Here is a 26,025-nt window from a genome sequence, read left to right as displayed (position 1 = left end):
ACTGTGTGTTAAAAAGATCTTAAACCTCTGGCAGTCACAGAGGGAGGTGGCGGGGCCATAAGTTCCCACCCAGGTTCAGGTCCCCTTCTCATTGTCTGATACGAGCCAGACTGAGAAAAATTAGGCTCCTTTTCCCAAAAACCCAACTTAATATAAAAAAGAGTTCCTTCATCTCACCCAAGCTTACGTCTTGACCTAGGGAGACAACTATTTTATACTAACTCCATACTCATGGCTGATAGAAAGGAGCACATCTGGTGCTCGGCCTGGACTCGGGCAGACTACCAGCATGAACAGGACCCCTCGTGACACTCAGTGGTGGACAGACACCACTCTGCCAGGCACTGAGTGAAACCGGTCGTATCAGCCTGGAGATTCAGGCACTCAGAGACGTAATCCTATGTTAGCCTGTCTCCTAGAAGATACGCTGAGGCTTGCTCATACCAATGGCAACTCTGACAGAGTCAGAAAAATTACTCGAGGCCCTGATAAAACCTGGCCCTCTTTTTTTCTTGCCTTACGGAGGCAGTCCAAAATTATACAAATTTAGATGTAACCTCCCCAGCCGGGACTCTGGTTCATGAACTGCATGTGAAGATACAATCTGTGCCTGATGTCAGATGGAAACTCTCAACAGCTAGGAAAAGGTCCGGACCCCCCCCCCCCCAAAGGAGCTTCTATATATGGCCTTTAAGGTATTTAACTGAGAGGATGAGGCAAAAAGAGAAAAAGACCAGGAGAGAAAAACTGAATATGTTGGCCTAGGCCACTTGAGACCAACATCTGTCCTGTCCTGAGATCCCCACACCCAGAAGCAGGGCTGCTCCTGGTCCATACTTTTGCTGCACCCAGGCTGGGCACCAGGCCGCATTGCCACATCACTTAACACAAGTGCAGACACCCATTCTGTATCCTATTATTATACCCCATCCCGTGTTACACAGTCCACCAGCTGTATCATCCTCAACACTTCCCAAGCAGCCTTACCCTGGTACTGTAATAACACCATCACTGTTAACCATTTCACAAAAGCTGTGGAAATGCCCCCTCGGCACCCATTTCATGTGTCACAATAGTTTCTAAAAAGCATCACCCCTGCCCATCCTCCCTGCGCCTTTTAAACTTGTTCCCAACTTTTATCTACTCCCAGAAAACAGCACCGACATACCGAATAGGCTCACCTCCCACACCGAGGTGGTCCCCGACTATTGGCCTTACTCTCCTAACAGTCTTAGGAGCAGGAAGTACTGCCTAGGGGCTACCTCCCTGGGGATGTCTCAACACTCCCTAAACCAACTGGCCCAACAGATGGGAACTTTGAAAACCTCCACCAGTGAGGTGGCCTCCCCCTTACAAGGACAAATAAACTCCCTGGCATCGCTGGTCCTGCAACACAGGAGAGCACTAGATCTCCTGATGGCACAGTATAGTGGAACCTGTCTGTTAGGTTAAGAGTGCTGTTATTCCACTAACCAATCTGGAGTGGTGACCGACTCCCTAGAAAGATCAAAGGCAGACTATTAGAGAGAATACAAGCATGAGGTTAAAAAAAAAAAAAAAATGGTGGCCTGCACTGGGAGAATGGGCGTAGTGAGCTCCTCTTGGCCCCATCATGGTGATCTTTGTGGCCCTACTATTGGGACCATGTAATTTAATCTGTTCCAAAATTACGTATAGAATCGCATCAGAGCTGTCTTTCGAGACCAGTTTAAGATTGTGATGCTATTCTACCAGTTCGATCAAGGACACCAAGCCCTCCACCCAAACTCTCAGGGTGACTCTGAACTCTAGAGGTCTCCCCTTCCCCTCGTCAGCTGGAAGTAGGCCGATAGCGTCAAAGTCCCTCTTCCTTTTTCTGTCTCTGGGGTCTGGAATTGCAGACAATAAGGCTGACAAAATATAACCCACTCCCACTTTCTCCTTTCTTGTCAGCCCCAAAATAACAGTACACTTTCCACCCCCAGGCATTATTCTTTGGGCTGATGATGAAAAAATTATTTTCCAAAGACTTACTTGAGAGTCTGAGTTACAGACAGAGAGAAGGAGACAGAGATTTTTCATCTGCTGGTTCACTCCCCAAATGACCACAAATGCCAGAACTGGGCGAATCTGAAGTCAGGAACCAGGGGCTTCTTCTGGGTCTCTCATGAGGATGCAGGGACCAAAGTACCTGGGCCATCATCCACCACTTTCAGAGGCCATAGCAGAGAGCAGGATTGGAAGAGGAGCAGCTGGGACACAAACCAGTGCCAAAATGAGATTCCCGTGCCACAGTTGGAGGCTTAGCCTACTATACCACAGCGCCTGCCCCAGCTGATATAAATACTGAATTAGATCTCATTGTCTGCTTCAGGGTAAACAAAGGAGATTTCTTCCCTGGCCTTGGGGCATAAACACATTCAGTTAAGTCTCATTTAAATGCCACAGTATTAATATGATCATTTTTTCTCAAAAAATAGTGCAAATGAAGACGATGAAGTATTTTTTTTAAAGGGGGGGGGGCTGTTGGACATAAAGAAAGATGTATTGCTGCCAGTCTAGAACTCAACAAGGCAAGTCCAGGCCCACCTCCTCTGCCAGCATCTGGAGGCCCCTTTGCATCAGCCCCCTGGCTGGGGAGATGTTCGTGGCGCCTACTGGCCTTGCAGATAGAGAGCAGCAGCAGGGCAGCCCACATGGCCAAGCCCCAGGACGCCGGGAGCCTGGGTGTGGAAAGATTCCTACAGGAAACACAATTAAAAGTAAGCCTCTTGAGAAAGAACAGGAAAAGGAGAAGAGCCCCAAGTCACACAAAAGGGAGACTTACTACCTGTCAGACAGCTCCTTGGTGGGTCGCTGCTCTTGGACATCCAGCCCTCCATGATCAAGGCCCCGAACCCGACCCTGCCCATCTCTGCTGCCTAGGTTGGCCTTCTTCAGTCAAAGGGGCCATTGCACTAATCTCGTCCTTGGTCAGGGCAGCCTGATACTGCTCACCTTTCCAACCATGCAGTGGCACAGAAAAGGGTCCCCAGCAAACTGCAGCTGCCACGAGCACCATTGTCTGTCAGAGGAAAGAGCTTCCACTCGGCCACCGAGAAGGTAGACAAAACCGTGCACCAGAACATGGCCCAGGAGCAAGACTGCTTGCCTCTCGAGCCTCTCCAGGGAGGCCGTGTGGGCAGAGCCCTGGCACGGAAGGACCTGGGAAGTCACGGGAGGCAGTGACAGTTGGGGAGCCAGGCAGGCCTGTGATGATTAAGGATGGCTTCTGTCTATTCTGGTTGGAATCCTTCTTTTTGTCTGTGACAATGCTGGACAGTCTACCCGCTGGGGATTTTGTTTTCTGTAATGAGAATCTCTTCCGCACCTTGTCTCTGGGAGAGCCACTGGTCATCCCTGGCGATGACTTCCTCACCTTGCTTCCATCCCAGCATCCAGCTGGGCAGTGGCAGTTGACTGTCTGCCTATGGGGGCCTTCAGCCAACTGGAAAACTGGAGTGGTGCTAAGAGAAGATGGATGTCAGCCCCTAGCGTGCTTGTAGGAGGCAGCGTAGGCAGGGTGGGCAGCGCAGATGATCAAAGTTGTTCTGTTTTTATAGTCCAGTTCCTGGGTGACAACCAAATGGGAATGACCCTCTATGTGCTTGTTAGGTTTAGGAGGATGTAAAATGCCCAGCAAGGGACTGGAAATTCCTTTGGCCCCCGGCAGGAACCTCTCCCAGCCAAATGACTCCTTATGTCTGAGGCTGGAATGCCAGAGTCAGGCTTTGTGCATGTAGCTAGACTTGATTTCAACCATAATTTAGGGGAGGTATTCTTAAGTTATCTGCCTCTAGACCAGCTCCCCCTCTGTCACTCCTCAAAGTTCTGTGTGTGTGTAGCACAGGGGAACATGGAATAGGCTCTGTGTGTTTAGTGCATGGGGACATGGGGAAAGGTGTGTGTAGGGCATGGGTACATAGAGCAGATGTATGTGTTTTGGGCAAAGGGCAAGTGGGCTGGGTGTTTCTGTGTAGGGCATGGGGACATGGGTCAGGGTGTGTTTTTATAGTGCATGGGGACACAGGGCAGGGTGTGTTTGTGGAGGACATGGGGCATGTATGTGTTCAGGGGACGGGATGAGGGGCAGGGGGTGTGTTCAGGGCACAGGGCCATGGGGCAGGATGTGTGTGTGAGCTCCCAAACCCTTCCTGCGGGGTGCATTGCCATACACACAGAATGAATGCACAGTAGGGTAGAAAGAAGACGAGGACTTTGCGCATACACGAGAGCCCACTGCAGGGTCTCTGGTCACCTTACGAGCACAGAAAGGAACTTCCTGCTTGTTCTGATGCACGTCTCCCACGGTCCCCCTAAGACCCCAAGGCAAGGAACTGCTGCATGCAACATCCCAAGAGTGGAGATTCTCAAGGTCACAAGTCCGTGTTTGATGTGTGATGCTAAGCGAGCTGGAACTTAGCCCCTGCTTGTCCTGGCCCGTGTGTGCCGACATGGCTGCCTCGGCAGTCTAGGGAGCAGGCATCCGTCGTTTCATAGCTCTCCTCTAAGAGACTTTAGGCAAAACACAGGCTGTCAGAGGGGGCCTGCCTTGGCTGGAACAAACCCAGTGTGAGCAGCAATGCTGGCCTTCCTGGGCCTGTGCAGCAGGGTGCCGCCACCTTGCGACAGGAGCATGAATTGCAGGCCATGTGGCAACTGCCATCAGTCTGCACCCAGCTCCCTCATAGCCAACGGGAGCCCCGCTGTCAGCCAAGAGAAGGGCTGCCTCTGCCCCTGACCCTCTCCTGATACACCAGCCAAGGTTCATGCTGGGACCCCAAGCCCTCCCCAACAACCTAAGAAAGGATCCTCAATCTGCTTATCAAATGAGACCAACAGGATGCACACAATGGCCACAGCCCGATGACGCCTGGTTCCCTGCCTCTGTGTCCCACCTGAGAACCACATTGGTCAGCTTGTCTACAGTGGGACATTGAATGAAGGATAAGCTGGAGGCCAAGAAACAAGCCCAGCAGCCTGGGGATCTGCTCTGGCCTGCTCTGGGCAGAATGGCGGGAAGCTGGTCCTCAGGACTCTCCCAGCAGCATGAAGACAGCCCAGACACGGGCTTTCCACCTGCAGCATCACCAAATGAGCCGGTGGCACCGTGCTGCCTGTGCCCTGCTGCTGGGCTGCCCCAGCCTATGCCACTGCGCTTGAGGGCCCCGAATGGAGCAAGTGCCAAACCCTGGTCTGCATGGGATAGGTAGAGGATGGAATTCTGGAAGAGTCAGATGGCACTGAAACCATTTTGGTGCCTCCTAGGTCATACCTGAATATTCCAGAGCCTGGGCAAGGATGGGTCTAGAGCACCAACCTCCAGCCAGGAGTCTGACTCACAGTGCCCACCAACCAGTTCTGCACAGGGCCATCCAGGGGAGTAGCCCACACAGCGTGTACTCACACAACAGACTGGGTGGTGGGAGGCTTCTGGCCCATGTAGCTGTAGGGAGCTGTCAGGGCACACAGCTGGCACTCGAACACACCCAGGGCACGGTGTTCTGCCTCACCCGCCATCTGCAAGGGCCAGAGACAGGGCCTGTCACCTTCAGAATGGCCACCACCCACATCTCGAAGCCCACCCAGCCTGCTGACTTCTCACCCATACAGGGCCAGGCCCCTCCTGCAGACGAGAAAACTCAAGGTCGGAGCAAGCAAGAAACCTGATCAAGGTCACACATTATAGTCAACTGCATGTGACACACTCGACATAAGAGAAGGTGCTAGGCCATAAAACACACCTTGAACGTTGGAAGACAAATCATCAAATGCGTAATCCATCCACAAATGATTAAATTAAAATTGATGGCAGGGACTGCCTTGTGGCACAGCAAGTAACACTGCTGCCTGCGATGCCGGCGTCCCACATGGATGGCGGTTCATATCCTGGCTGCTCCACATCCAGCTCCCTGCGAATAGCCTGGGAAAGCAGCAGAAGACAGCCCATTTGTCTGGGCCCCTGCATCCACATGGCAGACCCAGAAGAAGCTTCTGGCTCCTGGCTTCAGCCTTGCCCACCCCTGGCCCTTGCAGCCATCTGGGGAGTGAACCAGCGGATGGAAGACCTCTCTCTCTCTCACTCTCACTCTCTCTCTGACTCTCTCAAGTAAAACAAAATCTGTGAAAAAAAAAAAAAGAATAGTTTGAATTAAAGGAAAACAAAAATACAACACACCAAAATGTGTAGAATGTAGCTTCTGTGTTGATTAGAGGGAATTTCAGTTTTAAATGTTTGTATCAGCAAAGATGATTGAAAATGAACCAGTTAAGCTGCCATTTGCAATGTTGGCATTCCATATCAGAATGCCAATTTGACTCCAGCTGCTCTGCTTCCAATCTAGCCTTCTGCTAAGGTGCCTGGGAAAGCAGCAGATGATGGCCCAAGTGTTAGGGCTCCTGTTACCCACTGGGAGTCCAGGATGGAGTTCCAGGCTCCTGGCTTTGGCCGGGCCCAGATCTGGCTCCTGCAGCCATTTGGCAAAGTAATCCAGTGAATGGAGGATTCTAACTTCCTACTCAGTCCCTCTGTTAAAAATCAAATCAAATCAACCATTTAAATTCCTACCTTAAAGGCCAGTGCTGTGGCGCAGTAGGTTAATCCTCTGCCTGCATCACGAGCATGCCATATGGGCACCGATTCTAGTCCCAGCTGCTCCTCTTCCAAATCAGCTCACTGCTATGGTCTGGGAAAACAGTAGAAGATGCTCAAGTCCTTGGGCCCCTGCACCTGTGTGGGAGACCAGAGGAAGCTCTTGGTTCCTTTTGGATTGGCAAAGCTCCAGCCGTTGTGGCTATTTGGGGAGTGAACCAACGGACGGAAGACCTTTCTCTCTGTCTCTCCTTCTCACTGTCTGTAACTCTAACTCTCAAATAAATAAATAAAATCTTTAAGAAAAGTAAATAAATAAATTCCTACCTTAAAACTAGAAAAAAAAATGATACTGAATGTTAGTAGGAAACAGAACATAATGAAAAACAGAAATTAAAGAAACAAAAAACGGACAAAAAACATAATACAACCAAAGCTGTGGATTTCAAAAGATTAACAAAATCAATAATCTTTAACTGGACTTATCAAGAAAAAAGGAGACACACATTCCTATGATTCAGAATGAAAGAGGGGACAGCACTGAGACTAGAGGCACTGAAAGGATGGTGAGAATTTGTAAGCAGCTTTTTAGCAATAAATTTGAAATTTCAGATGAGACAGATTTCTTTCAAAAACACCAATTATCAAAACTTAAGAATAAACTGGGAGCTGCAATAGTCCTTTATCTACTAAGGAAACTGAATTCCTAATGAAACATACCCTGGGAATGAAATAAAAGAACACATAAAGATCCTTCAGGTACAGATGTCTAGTCAAACACGGTTAGCACTTAAAGGAAAAAGTAATACAAGAAAAAGTCTGGTTTGTACTATCTCAGCATCTATAGGACAAAGGAACACGTTCTCAGTGATTTTGTGAAGACACCAAAACCGCCAGGATTATCTCAATAACATCAGACAAAGCCATCACAGGGAAACTACAAACCAGTTTCAAGAACATAAAATCTGTTAAAAAAAAAAAATAGTAACAACAAATGGAATTCAATAATATAAAGAAGGCTTTATCCCAGGAATGCAAGGCTAGTTTAACATCTCAAATCCAATGAATGCAGTCCATGACAGCAACAATATGTAATCATTCCAACAGATGTAGAAAAAGCATGAGACATTCAACAGAATTTACCTAATCCAAGGCTTTGGGTGTTGGTGGGGGACAGCACTGTTCTCCCACTTAAGATCTACATGGCTCCTCAACTGACTGAAGAATTAACTCCCCTCTTTAGGATCCAAGGCCTATTCTGTGTCCTTCTGCCTCTTCCCACATCATTGCTCCCACCCACAGTCAGCAGTTCCGGTGGTTCAGGTCTTATCCTGCAATATTCCTGGCACGCTCTCACCTTGCCTTCCTTCCTGCGGTGCCTTCCACCTAAAAGGCTTTCCCTGCACCTCTACTGTACAACCATGGAATCCCTCTGGCTTCCTGATCATGTCATCTTGACCCTGAGCTGTTTCCACAGGAGAGTACTTCAAACAGACATTTTGTCCTAGCAGTTAAAATGCCCAGGTCTCACATCAGAGTATCTGGGCTCATCAGTGCCTGACCCCGCCTCCTGATTCCACCTTCCTGCTAATTGCAGATCCTGGGAGGTGGCAGTGACAGCTCTAGTACCTGGGTGCCTGCACTCACTGGGAAGATGTGACTGAGTTCCAGGATTCCGGTTTTGGCCCAGTCCAGCCCTGACCATTACAGGCCTTGGGGAAGTGAATCAGCATCAACATGTTTGCTCTCTCAAATTTTTTAATATAATGAATGTGTTCCACAAGCTTTCTGAGGTACCCTCGAAGAGCCAAAGTGACTCCATTTTAAAACAATAAAAAAGCTGCCTCCGTTTCCCATAGCAGACCCGAGTCTTTGTAAAAGCAGGCATTCAGGCATTCTGGAGATATCAAAGCTTACCGGGGACAGCTAGCTTGGTAGACCAAGGACAGCACAGTAGAGATTGGTAAACAAAATAACTACCTGTACCCAAAGCTTCCTTGCTGTAAGCCCCTGCTGATGTAACTCTTTATCCTGCTGGTGTAGCCTTTTTTTTTTTTTTTTGAGAGGCAGAGTGGACAGTGAGAGAGACAGAGAGAAAGGTCTTCCTTTCTCTGTTGGTTCACTTTCCAACGGCCGCCACGGCCGGCACACCGCGCTGATCCAAAGCCAGGAGCCAGGTGCTTCTCCTGGTCTCCCATGCGGGTGCAGGGCCCAAGGACCTGGGCCATCCTCCACTGCACTCCCGGTCCACAGCAGAGAGCTGGACTGGAAGAGGGGCAACCTGGACAGATTCCAGCGCCGACCGGGACTAGAACCCAGGGTGCCGGCGCCGCAGGTGGAGGATTAGCCGATTGAGCCACGGCACCGGCCATTTAGCCTTTTTTTTTTTTTTTTTTTTTTTTTTTTGCTTTAAAAACTCTCCCAAAGAAAGATTGGGTCCTCACTCCTTCCTCCGCTGTGTGCGTTGGTTGGATGGGGTCCCTGTCACGGCTTGTACTCCCGAATAAACCTTGCTTTTGCAGTTCAATGTGGTCGACTCTCTGGGGGTCTCTGCGGGGATCTAATGATCTGGGCACAACATAAATTGGGGGCTTGTCCGGGATTCGGATCCCCCAAAGCCCCCCCCCCCAGCGACCTTGACCCCGAAGGTTTGCTCCAGTCGACTAGGTGAGTTCATTAGTCTCTTTGTTGTCCGAGTATATTTGATTGTTAACTCTTCTGTAGCACGGCCATCGCATCTGAAGTCTGAATCCGAGGGTTTTGCCCAAGCGGATGCGCTCACGGAGCAACCCTGGAGAAAATGGGAGACGTCCTGATTCCTCGTGGGCAAGGATTCCAATCTCTGAATCCTCCCATCTGGGACCTGGGAAAGTCCACTCTGTAACTCTGGGAATGAAGAGGAAACTTTGTTGTAGCTGCAGAGTTCTCGTCCTGTCTGTAAGGTTTTTGGTCTCCTTCAAACTCCAGGAGGTTCACCCTTGGAGGCTCCCGGAAGTCCGCCCTCTGAGCAATTGAGATCTTCTGTAGTAAGACCATCAGAATCTGTCCGTGGAAATTCTGTATGGGCCTAGTGTCTAATTGTCTTTTCGTTAATTAGCGTTTGTCTCATTCTATTTCTGTGGATGACTGAATCAACAGGTTGGAAAATGGGGGTGACTCCTTCCTCTCCATTAGACCTGACCCTTGTACATTAAAAAGATGTTAAAAAGGTGACTCATAACAACAGTGTAAATGTCAAAAAAAAAAAATTGGGTTAGTTTTTGCACCTCGGAATGGCCCACTTTTGATGTGGGCTGGCCCCGAAAAAGGACATTTAACTTAACTATTATTTTCAAAGTTAAAAATTTGATCTTTCAGCCTCAAACCAGACATCCGGACCAGGTACCCTACATTGTAACCTGGAGGAGTCTCGTCAAACAGGTAGACGGACCCCTCCCCTGGGTCCAATCCTTTCTACCAACTTCCCCAATACCGGTTTCTAATCTGTCTGCTCCCTCACAGGTGCTCCCTGTAAAAACAAACAGGCCAGCACCGTGGCTCAATCGGCTAATCCTCCGCCTGTGGTGCTGGCACACCAGGTTCTAGTCCCAGTCAGGGCACCGGATTCTATCCCGGTTGCCCCTCTTCCAGTCCAGCTCTCTGCTGTGGACCGGGAGTGCAGTGGAGGATGGCCCAGGTCCTTGGGCCCTGCACCCGCATGGGAGACCAGGAGAAGCACCTGGCTCCTGGCTTTGGATCAGCGCGGTGTGCCAGCCACAGCAGCCATTGGAGAGTGAACCAACGGTAAAGGAAGACCTTTCTCTCTGTCTCTCTCACTGTCCACTTTGCCTGTCAAATTTAAAAAAAAAAAAAAAGAACAAAAACTGCCTGTTTTCCAAGGAGGAATGGATGCATCTGAACTTTTTCCCCTGCCATACTCCCCTCTGATGGGGAATGCACCCCCGCCACAAGAGGAGGCGGGGCAGCAGGAGGAGCTCCCTCAGGGGCTGGCTCAGTCCACCAGGAGCCGAAGGGGAATCCCTCCCCAGCCCAACACCATGGTAACCCTGCCCCTAAGACCGGCAGGACTGGCGGTTGCCAATGGCAACCAACTCCTTTGGTACTGGCCGTTCACGACCAGTGATCTGTACAACTGGCGAACGCAAAATGCCCCTTTCTCTAAAAATCCTCAAGAACTTATTAACCTTTGAGAAACGTGTTTTGTTCACCCGCCAGCCCATTAGAGATAATTGTAACCAACTTTTAAGTATCCTTTTCACTACAGAGGAGAGGTACCAGATTCTGGAGGCAGCCTGAAAAGCAGTGCCGGGACCGACCGGGGCCCCTGCGACAGATCTGGCTATCATTGTCTATTTTCCCGCCACCCTATCCCAATTGGGACTACAATACGGTACAAGGTAAGGAGAGACTCCAAGTCTATCGCCAGGCTCTGTTGGTGGGTCTCAAAGCGGCAGCACGCAAGCCGACCAACATGGCCAAAGTTTATAATATAAAGCAGGGAGAAAACGAGAGCCCCTAAGCTTATCTAGAACGGCCGCTAGAGGCTTTTCACCAATATATGCCCTATAACCTTGAGGCAGAGGAATTGGCTCAAATGATAATGTTTGCATACATTAATCAGGCAGCACCAGACATAAAAAAGAAACTACAGTCTCTAGATAGATTAGGTGAAAAACACCTTTGAGAACTAGTGGCAGTGGCAGAAAAAGTTTTTAACAAAAAACAAAACAAAACAGGAAAACAAAAAAAGAAGAAAAAGGAGACAGGAAAGGAGCTTAGTGAGGCTCCTGACACAGCAACAGCACAACACCGGGAGGAATTACATGAGATTCTCACTGCCGCTGGCACTGGGACAACTAAGCCACCTACGGGAGAGAGCAAAGGACCACGGCACCGTAATCCTAAGGTGGGGGAAAATCAATGCGCCTATTGTAAGGAGGAGGGGCACTGGGTCAAGGATTGCCCTCTAAAAAAGGGGCGGCCCCTGCCAGCTCGGGTCCTTCTGGCAACCTTGGAGAAGGACAGCGACTAGGGGAGATGGGGCTCAGACCCCCTCCCTGAGCCTAGGGTAACCCTAAAAGTAAAGGAAAAGCCAGTAAAATTCATGGTAGACACAGGAGCTAAGAATTTAGTTCTCTTAACTCCTGGAGGGTCCATGTCTGATAAGACAACTTGGGTCTAAGGGGCCATGGGCACCAAGCCCTATAAATGGACTACCCGAAGAACGGTAGACTTGGAGTGGGTTGGTAACCCACTTGTTTCTGGTCATACCTGAATGCCCCTATCCCTTGTTGGGCTGTGATCTCTTGTCTAAAATGAAAGCTCAAATTCACTTTTCAGACCACAGGGCGCGACTGCTCCATGATGATGGGCAGCCAATTCGGGTGCTCATTACCAGTCACTTAACTGAAGAATACCGACTTCACTGGGAGCCTCTCACCCCGGAGACAAAAATAAAAAACTGGCTCCAAGGATTTCCATTAGCGTGGGCTGAAACCAGGGGTATGGGACTGGCCAAGCACCGACCCCCAGTGTATGTGGAGCTCAAAGCATGTGCCAACCGGTAAAGGTCCACCAGTACCCATTGCCACTACAAGCAAAAGAGAGAATAACTCCTCACATCAGGAGGTTGCTGAAATTGGGGGTCTTAAAGCCTGTGCAGTCTGCCTGAAACACCCCCTTGCTGCCGGTAAAGAAACCACACTCCAATGACTACCGGCCAGTCCAGGACTTCTGAAAGGTAAATAAGAGGGTAATAGACATTCACCCTGCAGTTCCAAATCCTCACACTCTCCTTAGTACTCTGCCTCCAGACAGGAAGTGGTACATCGTCCTGGATCTAAAGCATGCCTTTTTCAGCCTGCCATTGGCTCCCAAAAGCCAAATGTACTTTGCTTTCGAATGGCAGGACCCTAAGATCGGGATAAGTGGCCAGCTGACTTGGACAAGATTACCCCAAGAATTCAAAAATTCTCCGACTACTTTTGATGAGGCCCTACATGAAGACCTGAATGAGTATTGAACCCTAAATCCTAATGTGAGTTTGTTACAGTACGTGGATGACCTGTTAATAGCGGCTGCAGACCAGGAAACCTGCCTAAGAGGAACTGAGAACTTACTGCAGACTTTGGGGGATTTGGGATATCGAGCCTCTGCCAAAAAGGCTCAGATTTGCAGATCAAAGGTGACATACTTGGAATACTTGCTTGAAGATGATGGCTGGGGTGGCTCTCCTGATGTGTAAAAAGAAATCCCAACCCCAACCCCCACCACCATCTGGCAGGTAAGAGAATTCCTGGGCACACAGGAGGGTTCTGCCACCTCTGGATTCCTGGGTTCACAAAAATAGCTAAGCCCCTGTATGAAGCCACCAAGGAGAGGCCGGGTTTTAGTTGGAATGAGCAACAACAAAAAGCATTCAACCTCCTCAAGAGAAAACTCCTGGAAGCCCCTGCCCTGGGACTCCCCAATGTGACTAAACCCTTTTACTTGTTCGTGGATGAGCAAAAGGGTGTCGCGAAAGAGGTGCTTACCCAGACCGTGGGGCCATGGTAAAGACCAGTGGCTTACTTGTCCAAAAAACTGGATCCGGTAGCTGCCGCATGGCCTCCGTGCCTCCACATCATAGCTGCAGTGGCCCTCTTGGTAAAGGACACTAATAAGTTGACTCTGGGACAGAATTTGACTGTGGGCACCCCTCAGGCCTTGGAGGGTGTCCTCAAACAACCACCAGACCGGTGGCTAAGTAATGCAAGGGTGACTCATTATCAAGCCCTGTTACTTAACCCCGCTAGAATAACTTTCCAGGTTCCCACAGCTCTCAACCCAACCACGCTGCTACCGGACCCTGCGCTGGAGACTTCTCTACACGACTGTGCTAGCATACTGGCCCAGGCTCACTGCGTTCCACTGGACCTGAGGGACACTCTGTTACCCTACGCAGAAGCCCCCTGGTTCACTGATGGCAGCAGCTTTATGCAGGATGGCCAGAGGTATGCGGGGGCAGCAGTCACCACCACCACTGAAACCATCTGGGCAGAACCCTTACCCTCGGGGACATCAGCCCCAAGGGCGGAACTAATAGCCCTAACAATGGCCCTTAAATAGGCAAAGACAAAAAATTAAATGTCTATACATAGCCAGCCGGTATGCCTTCGCCACTGCCCACATCCACGGGGCTATTTATCAGGAAAGGGGCCTGCTGACTGCAGAAGAAAAGACTGTCAAAAACAAACAAGAGATCTTGAGTCTCCTTGCAGCCCTATGGGGACCCAAAAAACTGGCAATCATTCATTGCCCAGGCCACCAAAAAGGCTCAGGGCCTATCCAACTGGGAAATAACTTGGCAGATAAGGTTGCCAAAGAAATAGCTGAAACCAGGAAAATTACTCCTGTCCTGGTGGACCCGGGGCGTGAAATTTGCCAGAGACCCCCCAATACACCCCTAAAGACCTAATCTGGATAAATGACCAACCCATGGCCCACCTAGACAAAGGCTGGTGGAGGACAGCAGATGGACCAGTCATCCTACCGTACAAATTAGGCCAGACCATTTTAAGGAAAATCCATCAGGCTTCCCACCTGGGAACTAAAAAGATGCAGAACCTGCTCAAGCAATCCGACCTGAGAATACCTGATGACAACTACCTTATCAAAGAGATTGTTTCCAAGTGCAGTGCCTGTCAGTTGACTAACGCTTGTTTGGCCCCCAACAGTTCAGGAGCAAGAATTAGGGGAACCCGACGGGGTACGTACTGGGAAGTTGACTTTACTGAAATCAAATCAGGAAAATTTGGCTATACATATTTATTAGTGTTCATAGATACTTTCTCTGGATGGACTAAAGCCTTCCCCACAAAACATAAAACTGCCAACGTGGTAGCAAAAAAACTGGTTGAAGAGATCGTGCCCAGGTATGGATTTCCCACCATGATCGGGTCAGACAACGGTCCAACTTTCGTCTTAAAGGTAAGCCAGGAAATAGCCACTGCCCTGGGGGCAAATTGGAAATTACATTGTGCATACCGGCCCCAAAGCTCAGGACAGGTAAAAAAAATAAAACTCTAAAAGAGACCTTAACTAAACTGGCCTTAGAGACTGGCGTGGACTGGGTAACTCTCCTTCCCTTTGCTCTGTTCCGGGTTAGAAATTCCGCTTATCAGCTAAGCCTTACTCCTTTTAAAATTATGTATGGTAAACCCCCTCCCCTAATACCTAGCTTACAGTCTGATTTGATTGCTACTCTAGATGACCAGGATGTCCTGGATGCTGTGCGTCAGCTCCAGCTAATGCACCAGGATATTTAGCCTAAATTAAAAGCTGTATATAAAACTTCTTCTCCTACCCTTCATAAATTCCAGCCGGGGGATTGGGTTCTGATTCGGAGACATCATCACAAAACTCTCGAGCCTCAATGGAAGGGTCCCTTCACCATCCTCATGACAGCTCCCACGGCTCTCAAAGTAGATGGGGTAGCCGCATGGATCCACTACTCTCATGCCCGGCTGACGGACCCGCCCGCTCCTCCTGAACATCCTCAAACATCTGTCCAGCCCACTGAGACTCAAATTGCGCAGAGATGGGGGCCGATCCCAAAACCCTCCCAGCTAGCTTTGATTTTCCTTTTGCTCTTGTTTTTCTTTTCCTTCCGTCAAGCTTCGGCTGTAAGTAACCCTCATCAACCGTACCGGTGGGTACTGAGTAGACACGGCAAAGCTCTACAATCACAGATCGGACCACTTGGTGGGCCAGCGGCGGCATCTTTTGTAACGACCCTTTGTGCCCTAGCCCCTCTCAGCTGCTGCTTAGATGCTAAGGACTTCTCTGTGTGCCCTGCTTCAGGACCGACCTACCGAAACAGTCCCAGTCACTATTTCTGTGCCAATTGGGGGTGGGGAACAAGAGCATCAAACTGGGTACTGAAACCAGGAAAAGATCCAAATATCAAGGTACAGTGGTGACCGGAAAATTGTATACCTCACAGCCCTTTTGGGAGTGGTGGGAGAAAACAAAATCACAAGGTCAGCAACTGACTATGTAAACAAATCCAAATTAATGTAACCAACCCCAGTGACCCTAGATAGGCCTATAAAAGGAGCTGGGGTGTTAAATATTATATGGAAGGAACGGATCCAGGAGGGATATTTTCCATTCAGAGGTTTCTGACAGAGGAGTCAGTGGAAATAGGCCCCAATCAGGTAGTAAATCCTCAACCAACCCAAAAGCCAACCCCCAGTACGGCGGGCCTCATTTTTGCCTCTAAACCCAACGCAATAAGCCCTACCGTTTCCTCTGGACTCACAAGGGTTTCTAATGTCCCCAACACCCTTGATCCTCAATTTCCTGTAAAACACTCGCTATTAGATTTGCTTGCCCAGTCTTTCCAGATCCTAAATGCTACCAACCCAAATTTAACAATGGCTTGTTGGCTTTACTATGACATAGCCAGCCCTTATTATGAAGGTTATGTGGTAACCACCATGTTTTCTAACTTTACCTCCTCTGCTAACTGTAAATAGAAAAGCCGTAACCAGGGTTTAACTTTAGGACAGGTTACAGGGCAGGGACTCTGCTTGGGACAGGTCCCCCACAGGAAAAAAAAAAAAAAAACTCTGTAATTCTGTTCTTAAAGTATATCCAGCAAACCGGTATATCATACCTCACAATGACACCTGGTGGGCTTGTTCTACCGGCCTTACCCCTTGTGTCCACCTCCAGGTCTTAAATCAGACTGATTGTCGCATACTTGTTAGAGTGGTCCCCAAAATTCTGTATCATACAAATAGTAAATTCCTAAATAGGGTCCAGGACAAACAGAAAATAATTAAAACCCACAAATATAAAAGGGAGTCCCAACTGCTCTAATTCTGAGTTTACTAATAGGAGCCAGCCGGGGCGGGGAGGGGGGCGGGGCACCGGGGTGTCAGCCCTAGTAACCCAAAACCAACAGTACTCCAAACACATATAAAACTCCATTACCCACTTAGAACGATCCCTCTCATCTCGGGCTGAAGTTGTGTTACACATGCGGCGGGGACTTGACCTAGTGTTCTTGCAACAAGGGGGGTTGTGCGCTGCTCTGGGGGAAGAATGCTGCTTTTACGCGGATCACTCGGGCCTAATAAGAGATAACATGGCTAAAGTCAGAAAAGGACTGCCAAAACGGGGTCCAGAAGGCCTCGCGGGCTGAGGCGGGCGTGGCCTCCGCGGTCGCCCAGACCCGGGGCGCCTCTGAGGAGGTCGCCGCACGGCGGGGCCGGCCACCCGGGGCTGGTGGTGCTGGACTGGCGCGGAGCTGGAGCCGGAGCCGGTGGGAGGCCGCCCAGGCCCAGGCCCAGGCCCAGGCCGAGGAGGAGGACCGCTGGCCCAGCCCGCATGGCGCCGCCCTTGGGAGCTGATGGTCGCGGGGTGGCCCAACGGCCAGGGGCTCACGCGGTCGGGCGCCGAGGGGTCCCAGTTGCGGAGGGGGTCCTGGGAACAAGGAGCCCGCGCAGGCGCCTGGGTCTCCAGAGGTCCCGGGGCAGCGCGGGTCTCTACCAAAGGGACAGGGCCTTGGTGGTCCAGCGGGTGGGAGACCCCACCTCTCTGTTCCCACGAAGTGTGGACCCATGAATAGAAGCCCCCTGCGCTGTTTCCCACTCCCAGCGTCGCACCGAGCGTGAACCCGGGGTCCCTAGGAATGGGAGGCAGATGAAGATAAAGGCAGTTTTTAGGGAACAGAGCAGAGGGAGAGCAGATGGGGGGGGGGGCTCTTGAGACGCAGGAAGCTGCGGAGAGGACGTGACTGGCGTTTGTACCCCTGGAAAGCTTGGAGGAGGTCCTCAAGAACAGCGTTTGCTGTGTGAGGAGCTCATTCCGGCTTCCAGGCTCCCTTTCCCGCCGTTTGGCCCTGACTCAAGGCAGAAAGAAGCGCCCTCTCGGGGCCCACACTCCTGAGAGCGCACAGGTGCTCCAGCCACCTGGCACCAGGCCTGCTCGGCTCCTGACGAATCAGCGCAAGTCTTCATGTCTCTTTCGTGACCACACTTGCTTTCTAGCTCAGGCAGGGTTCCCAGCTAGATTAAGCCTCATTACTGAAGGGGCCTCTTTGTTCTGCCTTTGACAGACTCGTTTCACCGGTGCAAACCAGCGAGGAAACTGGAAATCAGAGGGGCTGTGAGGTCAGACTCCGGTTTACTGTGCTCCTCCTCTTCTGGTCTCTAAGGGTGAAGGCTCACATCATTCATGTTGATTCTAGCTTCGCTGGTAAGAAGGGGTTTCAGGAAGTTCATGGACAATGCACATTTGAATTCTTCAGAAATGTTTAATACTTTTTAAGTTTAAAGCAATTCAAAAATTCAAAGCAATTCAAAGTGTATTTATTAGAGACAGCCCCTATCCACTGGTTCACTCCCCAAATGCCCTCATTGGCTGGAATTGGAGACTCACTCCAGGTGTCCCACATGGGTGGCAGGAACCCAACCACGTGAGCCATCACTCTTGCCCCCCAGTGTCTGCACTGGACTCTGGAGTCAAGAGCTCAAGGCAGGACTCAAACCTAGGCACTCTTACCAGAGTGTGGGGGTCTTAACCACTAGGCCAAACACCTGCCCTCCGAGACCTTTTTGAAGTGTGCTAGTATGTTATAAATTGGAGGGTTCCGTTAGGTGAGGTAGCTGGTCGTGTTTCTCAGACTCCGTCTTTTCTGGTTTTTTCTATTATTTGCTGACAGGCTGGTCTCTTGCTATGATTGTGAAGGTGTCTCCCTTGTTCTTTACTCCTGTCCATTTTTGCTGCATCTTTGGGGCTCTGTTACGTGTAACATATTTGTGGTTATGTCTTCCTAGTGAATTTCCCCTCTTAATTATTTCTATCTTGATAATAATCTTGGTTTCAAAATCTTTTTTACCAGATAATGAAAGAGCCACACTTGCTCTCTTATGCATACTGGTTAGATTGGAGATATATTTATACACACACACACTCATATATATATATATGTGTGTGTGTGTGTGTATATATATATACGTATATATATATAAATGTCTTTTCATTAATTTTCTTTCAACATATTTATGCCTTTACATTTAAAGTGGCCTTTTGTGGACAACATTTATTAGAGTTTTAGTTTTTCACCCAATCAACCTTTTGAGGATTCATATCACCACCATTGAAAGTACTGATTGATAGGCTTAGGTTTAGCTCTAATCTGCCACTTGATTTTTTTTATTTTAAATTTAAATTCTTATTTTTTAAAAATATTAGTTTATTTATTTGAAAGGCAGAAAGAGAGAGATCTTCCATCTGCTGTTTCAGCCCCCAAATGGCTGCAATGACAGGAGAAAGGCCAGGCCGAAGCCAGGAGCCAGGAGTTTCTTCCAGGTCTCCCACATTGGTGCAGGGTCCCATGCTCTTTGGCCATCTTCCCCTGCTTTGCCATGCCATTAGTAGGGAGCATGGTCTGAAGTGGAGCAACCGGGGCTTCAATCAGTGCCCATATGGGAGGCTGGTGCCTTAGAGAGAGGCTTAACCTACTAAGCCACAGGGCTGGCCCCTGTTTTCTCATTTTCACCACTAATTTTTTTTACATTCATCCTCCCATTAATTCATTTAGCATCAGCCATTCCACACTTTTTAAAAAAAATTGTTTATTTGAAATTCAGAGTTATAAGGGGAGAGGGAGAAACGGAGGAGAGAGACTTAGATCTCTTTTCACCAAGATGGCAGTAACAGCCAGGGCTGAGCCAGGCCAAATCCAGGAGCTTGTTCCAGGTCTCCCGTGTGGGTGGCAGGGGTCCAAGCACTTGGGCCATCTTCCACTGCTTTTCCCAGGCCATTAGCAGGGAACTGGATCAGAAGTGGAATGGCCAGGACTTGAACCATTTGCCCATATGGGATGCTGGTGTCACAGGAGGAGACTTAAACCACTGGGCCACAATGCTGGACCCCATACATTTTGAGTATTCTCTCTTGTGTGGTGGGAAGCCTTCGGAGGCTTTGAGCAGGGAGACAGCCTGATCTGATTTTCATTTGACAAGCATGATACTTCCCTGTGGGAAGCAGGGTACAGGTGAGCAGTTAGGAGGGTCCAGAGAAATAGAGGGGACAGGCCATGGTGCTGGCAGAACATGAGCTGGTCTTGACTCTGTTTGAGTTTGTGACCCTGTCCCCAGTGTGGAATAAAACTGAGGACAAGGTTTAAGGGTAAAGGAAAGAGAATGTTGAAACTACTAATAGCTGAGAGGGTGGCAGATGGACACGCTAAGGACTGCCACCCTCCTTAGTGAGGATGGCCTGGGATTTCACTGAAGTGGCATGGGAGGCCTAGGTTCACAGCACATGCAGGAGGAGTGGCCAAGCTACAGGGTAGCTAGGGTGGGGGCCGAAACCGTTCAGCCAGGTGCTGGGCTTGCCATGGGATTGTCGCTTGGGTGTGCCCTGGTGGCATGGCCCTGAGAGATTAGTGGGAGCCAGGCTGGGTGTGGAAGGCCACATCCTCAGCTGCCCAGAGCAAAGGGCGCCTGTGTTCTCTTTGGCCTAGGAGCAGTCCAGGGTGTTCTGCGGGGTGGTGAGCTTGTGGGGTTGGGCTAAAGGGACTGGAAACCCAGGGCTAAGGACGTCTAAGTGATGGACCATAGGTGAGGCTCTCAGTGAGACCCTGAGTGGGCCCCAAGGAAGAGTCAGCTTAGCTACCCAGTGCAAACAACCAGAAGGCACCAAGCAGGAGTGTCCTGCCTTTCCCCCTTGCCTCTTCACTTGCACCCTGGGAGTCAGAGGTAGCTGGGGAGAGGGCAGGGCCAGAGCCGAGGGAGCAGAAGTAAGTGAGAAGGCAAGTAGAGCTTGACCGCTACATGGCCTGGACATCTTCAACACTGGGGAGAAAAAAAGAAAAAAACCCATTTTAAGTTGAAGGACAAAAGCGCACTTTTTATCCAAGAGCTGCTAAAGAACCAGCCTCTCCCGGGAATGTGAGCAGGCAGGGGGCGGGGAGGGACGATGTCCACTCTCTGTCTTCAGATTCGAGATCTGCTCACTCGTCCTGGTCACCCACAGGGGCCAGGGAGGCTAAGGTAGCCAGGAGTCGACCCAACACTCCGATATGGGATGTGGGTGTCCCAAGCGGTGGCTCACTCTGCTGTGCCACCACACTGAAGCTCTATCTGGTTGTAAACCATTTTCATCGCCGCAGAAGGAAACCCCATGCCCGCCAGCATCTCCCCCCACCACCGCGCCCAGCCCTGGCTCTCAGCCTACTGTCTGTGCTATGGGCTACTTGGTATGGTTCACGTAAATGCAGGCACACAGCAGGTGGCCCTTTGAAACTGGCTGCCTTTAACAGCGATATGGACAGACCCACAAAGCACAACACAGAACGAGTTCCTCTGTCGGTTCCAGTCGCTGGCCCAGCTTAGTCGGGCCGGCTGTCGCCGTGGTGCCGAGTTGTAGAGTTGGGGATGTGTCCTGGATGCAAATCTTGCTGCCGTTCTGCACCTTTTCTTCTCACTTTGCTGACAGCGCCCTGGGAGGAAGCAAGGCTTAAAATCTGATGAAGTCCGTCTGCTCCTTCTGTCGTCGCTCATCCTCTAGGTGTGATGTCTGAGGATCCACAGCCACACTCAAGATCAGGAAGGAGCGCTCCTGTTTCCTTGTAAGGAGTTTAGAATTTCAGGCCAACAGGAAGGTTTTAGCGCAGTATTTCTGAGAGTGGAAACTAACCCAAGAAGTCCATCAGCAACAGGACGTCCAACTGCACACAGCACCCCACGCTTGCACTCCTCACTGGACTGCTGCTCGCGGGGGAGGGGGTGTGCATTAAACTGGGGGAGCAAAGGTCCAGGGGCAGAGGGAAAGAGGTCTGGGACCCCCTTTACACTCAAGGAACTCCGACTGCAGCCATCTCCCCCGAGGGCCCCCAGCAGAGGGGAGTCTGCCAGTCTGATGGCAGAGGCTGGCAGTCCTACAGGGGAACCAGTGTGTGCTGGTCTCCTCAGGCCAAGGGTGCCCCTAGGAGCCCCAGCCCCGTGTCTGTGGTCTGTGACCAGACCCGCCCCTCCGCCCAGGACCCCGCCCCCTCCCATGCTCCACCCCCTCCCTCAGAAGGCTGAGGCTGCACTTGGATCCTGGAACTGCAACCATGAACACGTCCTCTCCACTGCGCGACTGCCAGGTATGCGATGGCCACCCATAGTCAGTGGCCCAGGCCCCTTGCTGAGCCGGGGTGGTCGGGCGGTGTGGAACCCAGCTTGAGAGCGACCCAAGGTCAGGCCTGGAGCATGGATAGCCACAGGCCGGCAGACACCGTGGGACCGGGCAGTTATGTGGGGTGTGAGGGCAGTGCCTGAGTGCACCCAGGCCAGGCCAGGGGACTATCCAGGGACCCCCACCGAGTGGCTGCAGGGGGCAGGGTCTGGGGCTCCTTGTGTCCAAGACTGAAGCCGGGCTGCCCCCTCCTTGTACGTAGGCCTGGAAGGATGCTGGGCTTGGGAAAGACCTCAGTATTTCCTGAGAAGATCCTTGGATGCCGGGGCTGCACCCAGGAAGGGAGAAAGGGACTGGGGGCCCTTCTGGCGACCCACCGAGAGAGACCCCGTGCCGCTCTCGGACTTGGGGAAGACTACAGTACCTGGGCGCACCGGGTACAGAGGGGACAACCAGTGACAGGGAGGGTCTCTTTCAGCTCCACCCAGGGCAGGAGCCTGAGCCCACCCTGCAGATGAGCAAGATTGAGGTCAGAGGGCACGGGCAGCTGGCCCACGGCCACCCAAGTCCCATGCTGGGCCCTCTGGACAGGCTAAAGGGCATTCCCTCTGCCCAGGGAGTCTCTGGACTGTGAGCCCCTGGCCGACACTGCCCTTCCTGTGACCGGGTCTGACCACCTTGAGGCCTGAGGCTCTGCCTCAGTGGAGAATCCAGGGATGGAGTCAGTGACGGCAGTAGTGTGCACCCTGCCAGCCCAGCCGGCTGGACCAGCGCCCCTCCAAGTTGCACTTTAGCACCAGACTCCTCTTCTGCCAGGACAGCACCTCCCAAATCCTGGTGATCAGGACTCCCAGGCCGGCATGTCCAGGTCCCTCCATTGGGTCCCCCTGGGCCTGTGCTACAGAGGGGCAGTGCTACAGGGGCCTGAGAGGCAGCGTCTTGCCCGAGGGCACACAGCTGTTCCCCGGATACTGGTAGGTGTGAGTCAGGGTCAGTATCCATCCCATCCCAAGCACAGAGCTGAGTTTCATGGTCTCACGGAAGCCTGGCCCTGCACCACTGCTAGGCGTTTGGAGGTCTGCAGGGGGCAGGGGCTGGGGCTCCTCCTGTCCAAGACTGAAGCCGGGCCGCCCCCTCCTTGTGCATAGGCCTGGAAGGATGCCGGGCTGCCGCTCTCCACCACAAGCAACGAAGCCTGCAAGCTGTTTGATGCCACTCTGACGCAGGTTCGCCCCCCTGGAGAAACGCTTGCCCTCCGTGAAGGTTCTGGGGAGGTTTTCTGACTTGGTGATTGCTTTGTAAGTTGCACTCTAGCAACAGAATGCCAGCCCACCCCCACCCCCCTGCACTCACCCTCCTTTCCCAGGACCCCAGAGGTGGGTGGGCAGCAGTGGGCCGGTTGGGGGTGGCTTGAAGGGCTCTGGGCCCCCACAGGCTCCCATGAGTGCCTACTGAGGGTTTCATGTGGGCTCTGCCATTTAGATTTGGGACTCACCTGTGGGACGCTGTCTCACCTGTGGCCGGGCCAGCCCAATGCCACATTCCTGGCTTTTCTGCATGACTGAAGGATCCTCTGGTTTAGAGCTAGTAGGGGGTCTCAGAGTAAGGACTAACTGGATTGATTGACAGATGGGGACACAGAGACTCAGAGTTGAACTTCATTGAGTTTGATTTGTCCAGTGAGATGAGGCAGAACCAGGATGCACCTGGGTCTGAACAGGCCAGGGCAGTGGCCACAGCTGGCCTTTGCGTGAGCAGTGAGACCACCACATGCTGACCTCATCTGTAGAACATGAGGGCTCAGAAGTTTCTAGAAGCATACGGGTGATGCAGTGTCGTCAGCCAGGCCACTGCTGTGTTCTGCCTGTTTAGACTGTGTCATGACATCACCCCACCCCACCTGCCTGCACTCAGTGTTGTAGAAAGGTGAACATGCAGATCCGTGGACGACTGTGGCCCCTTGTATTTCAGTATGTAACGTGGACCAATGACAAGAGTCTTGGCGGCATCGAGGGCTGCCTGGCGCGGCTCAGAGCAGCAGATCCGAACTTCGGTGAGCAACACTTCCCCTGGGCTGAGGGCCCGGCTTCCAGGACGCAGCCCCTCTCGCATTCCCTGACTGCAGGGACCCAGGCGGCTGGGGATGGGGGGTCGACCTGGCCACTCTATGCACAGAGGGAGGAAGACCACGCCTCCGGTGTGTTTGAGATAACAGTTGCTCCTGATTGGTGGTGACCTCTACAGAGGTGGTTTTCGACTGTTTGCTCTAAATGCTGTCTCTTCTGCATGGAAGGAGCTGATCCCTTTTCTCAGACGAGGAAACCGTGGGTCATGAGGGCAAGACAGTTCCAAAGCCACCACACTGGCAGAGGGGCTGGCACTGGGCAAGGTGAACCAGTCCAAGGCGTGGATCCCTGGAACACAGGAAGTTTGAACTGTAGCCATGGACCGAGGAGAGCTGAGCCCAGCCTGCGGGGAGTGGGGAGAGCCCGCAGCTCTTTGAGCAGACCTGGAGCCCTGTCAGCAGCAGCAGCCAGGAGCAGGTGTTGTGGCACAGTGGGCTAGGCCGCCACGGATGCCCACGGGCCATCGTGGAGCACTGGCTCCAGTCCTGGCGACTCTGCACTCTGCTAATGCGTCTGGGATGCAGCATGTGATGGCTCAGTACTTCGATCCCTGCCCCCACGCGGGAGACCTGGATGGAGTTCCTGGCTGCTTGCTTTGGCTGGGTCCTGTGCTGGCTGCTGTGGCCATTTGTGGAGTGAACCAGTGGATGGAAGTTGTCTCCTGCTCTCTATCACTCCTCTCTCTCTGCCAGGCTTTGTAATAAGGAAATCAATCTTTAACAGAAAAGAAAGCAGCAGCACCGCAGGGCCCACCTGGGGGTCACAGTACCATAGTACCGTGGCTGAGTCCCTCCCTTTCTCCAGCTGGGTGCTGGGAAGCCCAGGTTAGCCCTGGGGGCTGCTGCAGGGTCCTGGGCCTGCCCTTCCCCCACCCCTGATCTCTGCATGGGAGAGCAGCCAGACAGGATGGAGGTGGCGTCTGTGGGCATGGACCGCCTTGGAACAGCTGCTGATCAGCATCCACTGAGCTCACTCTGGGAGGTTGTGCGGGGTCGTAGCACCGATCATAGCCTTGGGTCGAACCCGGAGAAGGGGGGGCGGTGCTTTAGACATTGCCTTTCCCCAGAATGCATGCATTAGACAAGTACGTGTGGATGCTTCAGGATGGTCGAACCCAGCACTGCACTGGGAGGGTCAACTGGGCTGTGGCTGTGGGCTGCTGACAGAGGCCCAACACTTGGCCTGCCTGCTGCCTGGCCTGCACCTGCTGCCACTCTGGGTGAGGTCTGGGCTGGGCTGGGCGAGCCAAAGCGTCTGAATCCCCAACTGTGTCCAATCTGTTGCCAGCCATGGGCCATGCCATCTCTGCCGGCCTCAGGCTGATTGGCACTGGAAGCTCCAGGCAGCTGGACAAAGAGCTGGACCTTGCCGTGAAGACCATGGTGGACGTGTCGAAAGCGCAGGCCCTGACCCAGCGGGAGCAGCTGCACGTGTCTGCCGTGGAGACATTTGCCAACGGGTGAGGGGCCTCTGAGGGCTGTGTGTCTGTGATTGGTGAACCGGGGCTGGGCTGGGGGTGCCTCAGGCTGTCCCCATGCGGCCCCAGGGGAATCCTCAGCCCAGCTCATGAGAGCACCTGGGTCAAGGCTGCGTCCCGCCTGTGCAGTCGATGCCTGACGAGCAAGGGCTGGGCTGAGATTCCCAATGTAGTGTCCCAGTCACTCGTTTTGTTTCATGACCTCAATGAGGTATTAGTTTCGTTACTGAAATAATGGAACCGCATGGTAGAAATGTCCACAAGAGGGCAGGAAGCATCTGTGCATGTGCTCCTGGTTCCCACACACCCCTGGGCGCGCTGCTGCTGCCTTCCAGATTCCTGTCCCTGCCAACCACTGACCCTCACTCCCCGGGAACGGCAGTGCCTGTGCCTACTCAGCAGGTGTGACGCCACTGGTGACCCTGCAGGAGCTCAGGGGTGCTGAGCCCGACGCGGGGACATCTCGCGGGGTCTGCTCAGTGAGTCCACACAGGGTGATTCCAGCCCAGACTCCCTGCAGCTGACTGCTGGTCACACGTGAAATTGTCTCTGACAACTTATTGAGACAGTTTTTTTTTTTTTTTTTTAAATTTCCTTTAACCAGGCAGGAAGATTCTTCCCTGGGTTTTCAATGT

At 51.9% G+C, this 26,025-nt stretch overlaps 1 protein-coding gene and 1 long non-coding RNA gene across 12 annotated transcripts in view; one reads left to right on the top strand and one right to left on the bottom strand.

Moving 5' to 3' along the window:
- The window catches only part of LOC133768260 (tetratricopeptide repeat protein 38-like), a 44,752-nt gene that overhangs the window by 3,302 nt on the left and 15,425 nt on the right, over window positions 1–26,025 (top strand). Inside the window, exons 3-10 of one of the 11 annotated variants that reach the window (XM_062202674.1) lie at window positions 10,875–11,007; window positions 11,951–14,578; window positions 17,715–17,854; window positions 21,104–21,236; window positions 21,686–21,755; window positions 22,936–23,013; window positions 23,759–23,840; window positions 25,201–25,372. In XM_062202674.1, the coding sequence (XP_062058658.1) occupies window positions 21,181–21,236; window positions 21,686–21,755; window positions 22,936–23,013; window positions 23,759–23,840; window positions 25,201–25,372 (458 nt within the window). In that variant the 5' untranslated portion in view covers window positions 10,875–11,007; window positions 11,951–14,578; window positions 17,715–17,854; window positions 21,104–21,180. Of the gene's footprint in view, window positions 1–10,874; window positions 11,008–11,053; window positions 15,559–17,714; window positions 17,855–21,103; window positions 21,237–21,648; window positions 21,756–22,935; window positions 23,014–23,755; window positions 23,841–24,080; window positions 24,331–25,200; window positions 25,373–26,025 lie in introns of those variants that run through there. The other 10 variants (XM_062202677.1, XM_062202684.1, XM_062202675.1 and 7 more) reach the window with 10 other exon arrangements.
- On the bottom strand, window positions 4,896–7,307 carry LOC133768264 (uncharacterized). Its single transcript, XR_009866933.1, has 3 exons — window positions 6,587–7,307; window positions 5,763–5,941; window positions 4,896–5,538 (listed from the first exon to the last, which is right to left on the bottom strand). It is a non-coding gene; the product is annotated as an uncharacterized LOC133768264 (long non-coding RNA).

This window comes from Lepus europaeus, chromosome 10 (assembly GCF_033115175.1).
Source record: "Lepus europaeus isolate LE1 chromosome 10, mLepTim1.pri, whole genome shotgun sequence".
In the NCBI taxonomy this organism is placed as follows: Eukaryota; Metazoa; Chordata; class Mammalia; order Lagomorpha; family Leporidae; genus Lepus; species Lepus europaeus.
The sequence above is the reverse complement of the archived record's forward strand: the minus strand, read 5'-3'. Positions and strand labels throughout refer to the sequence as shown.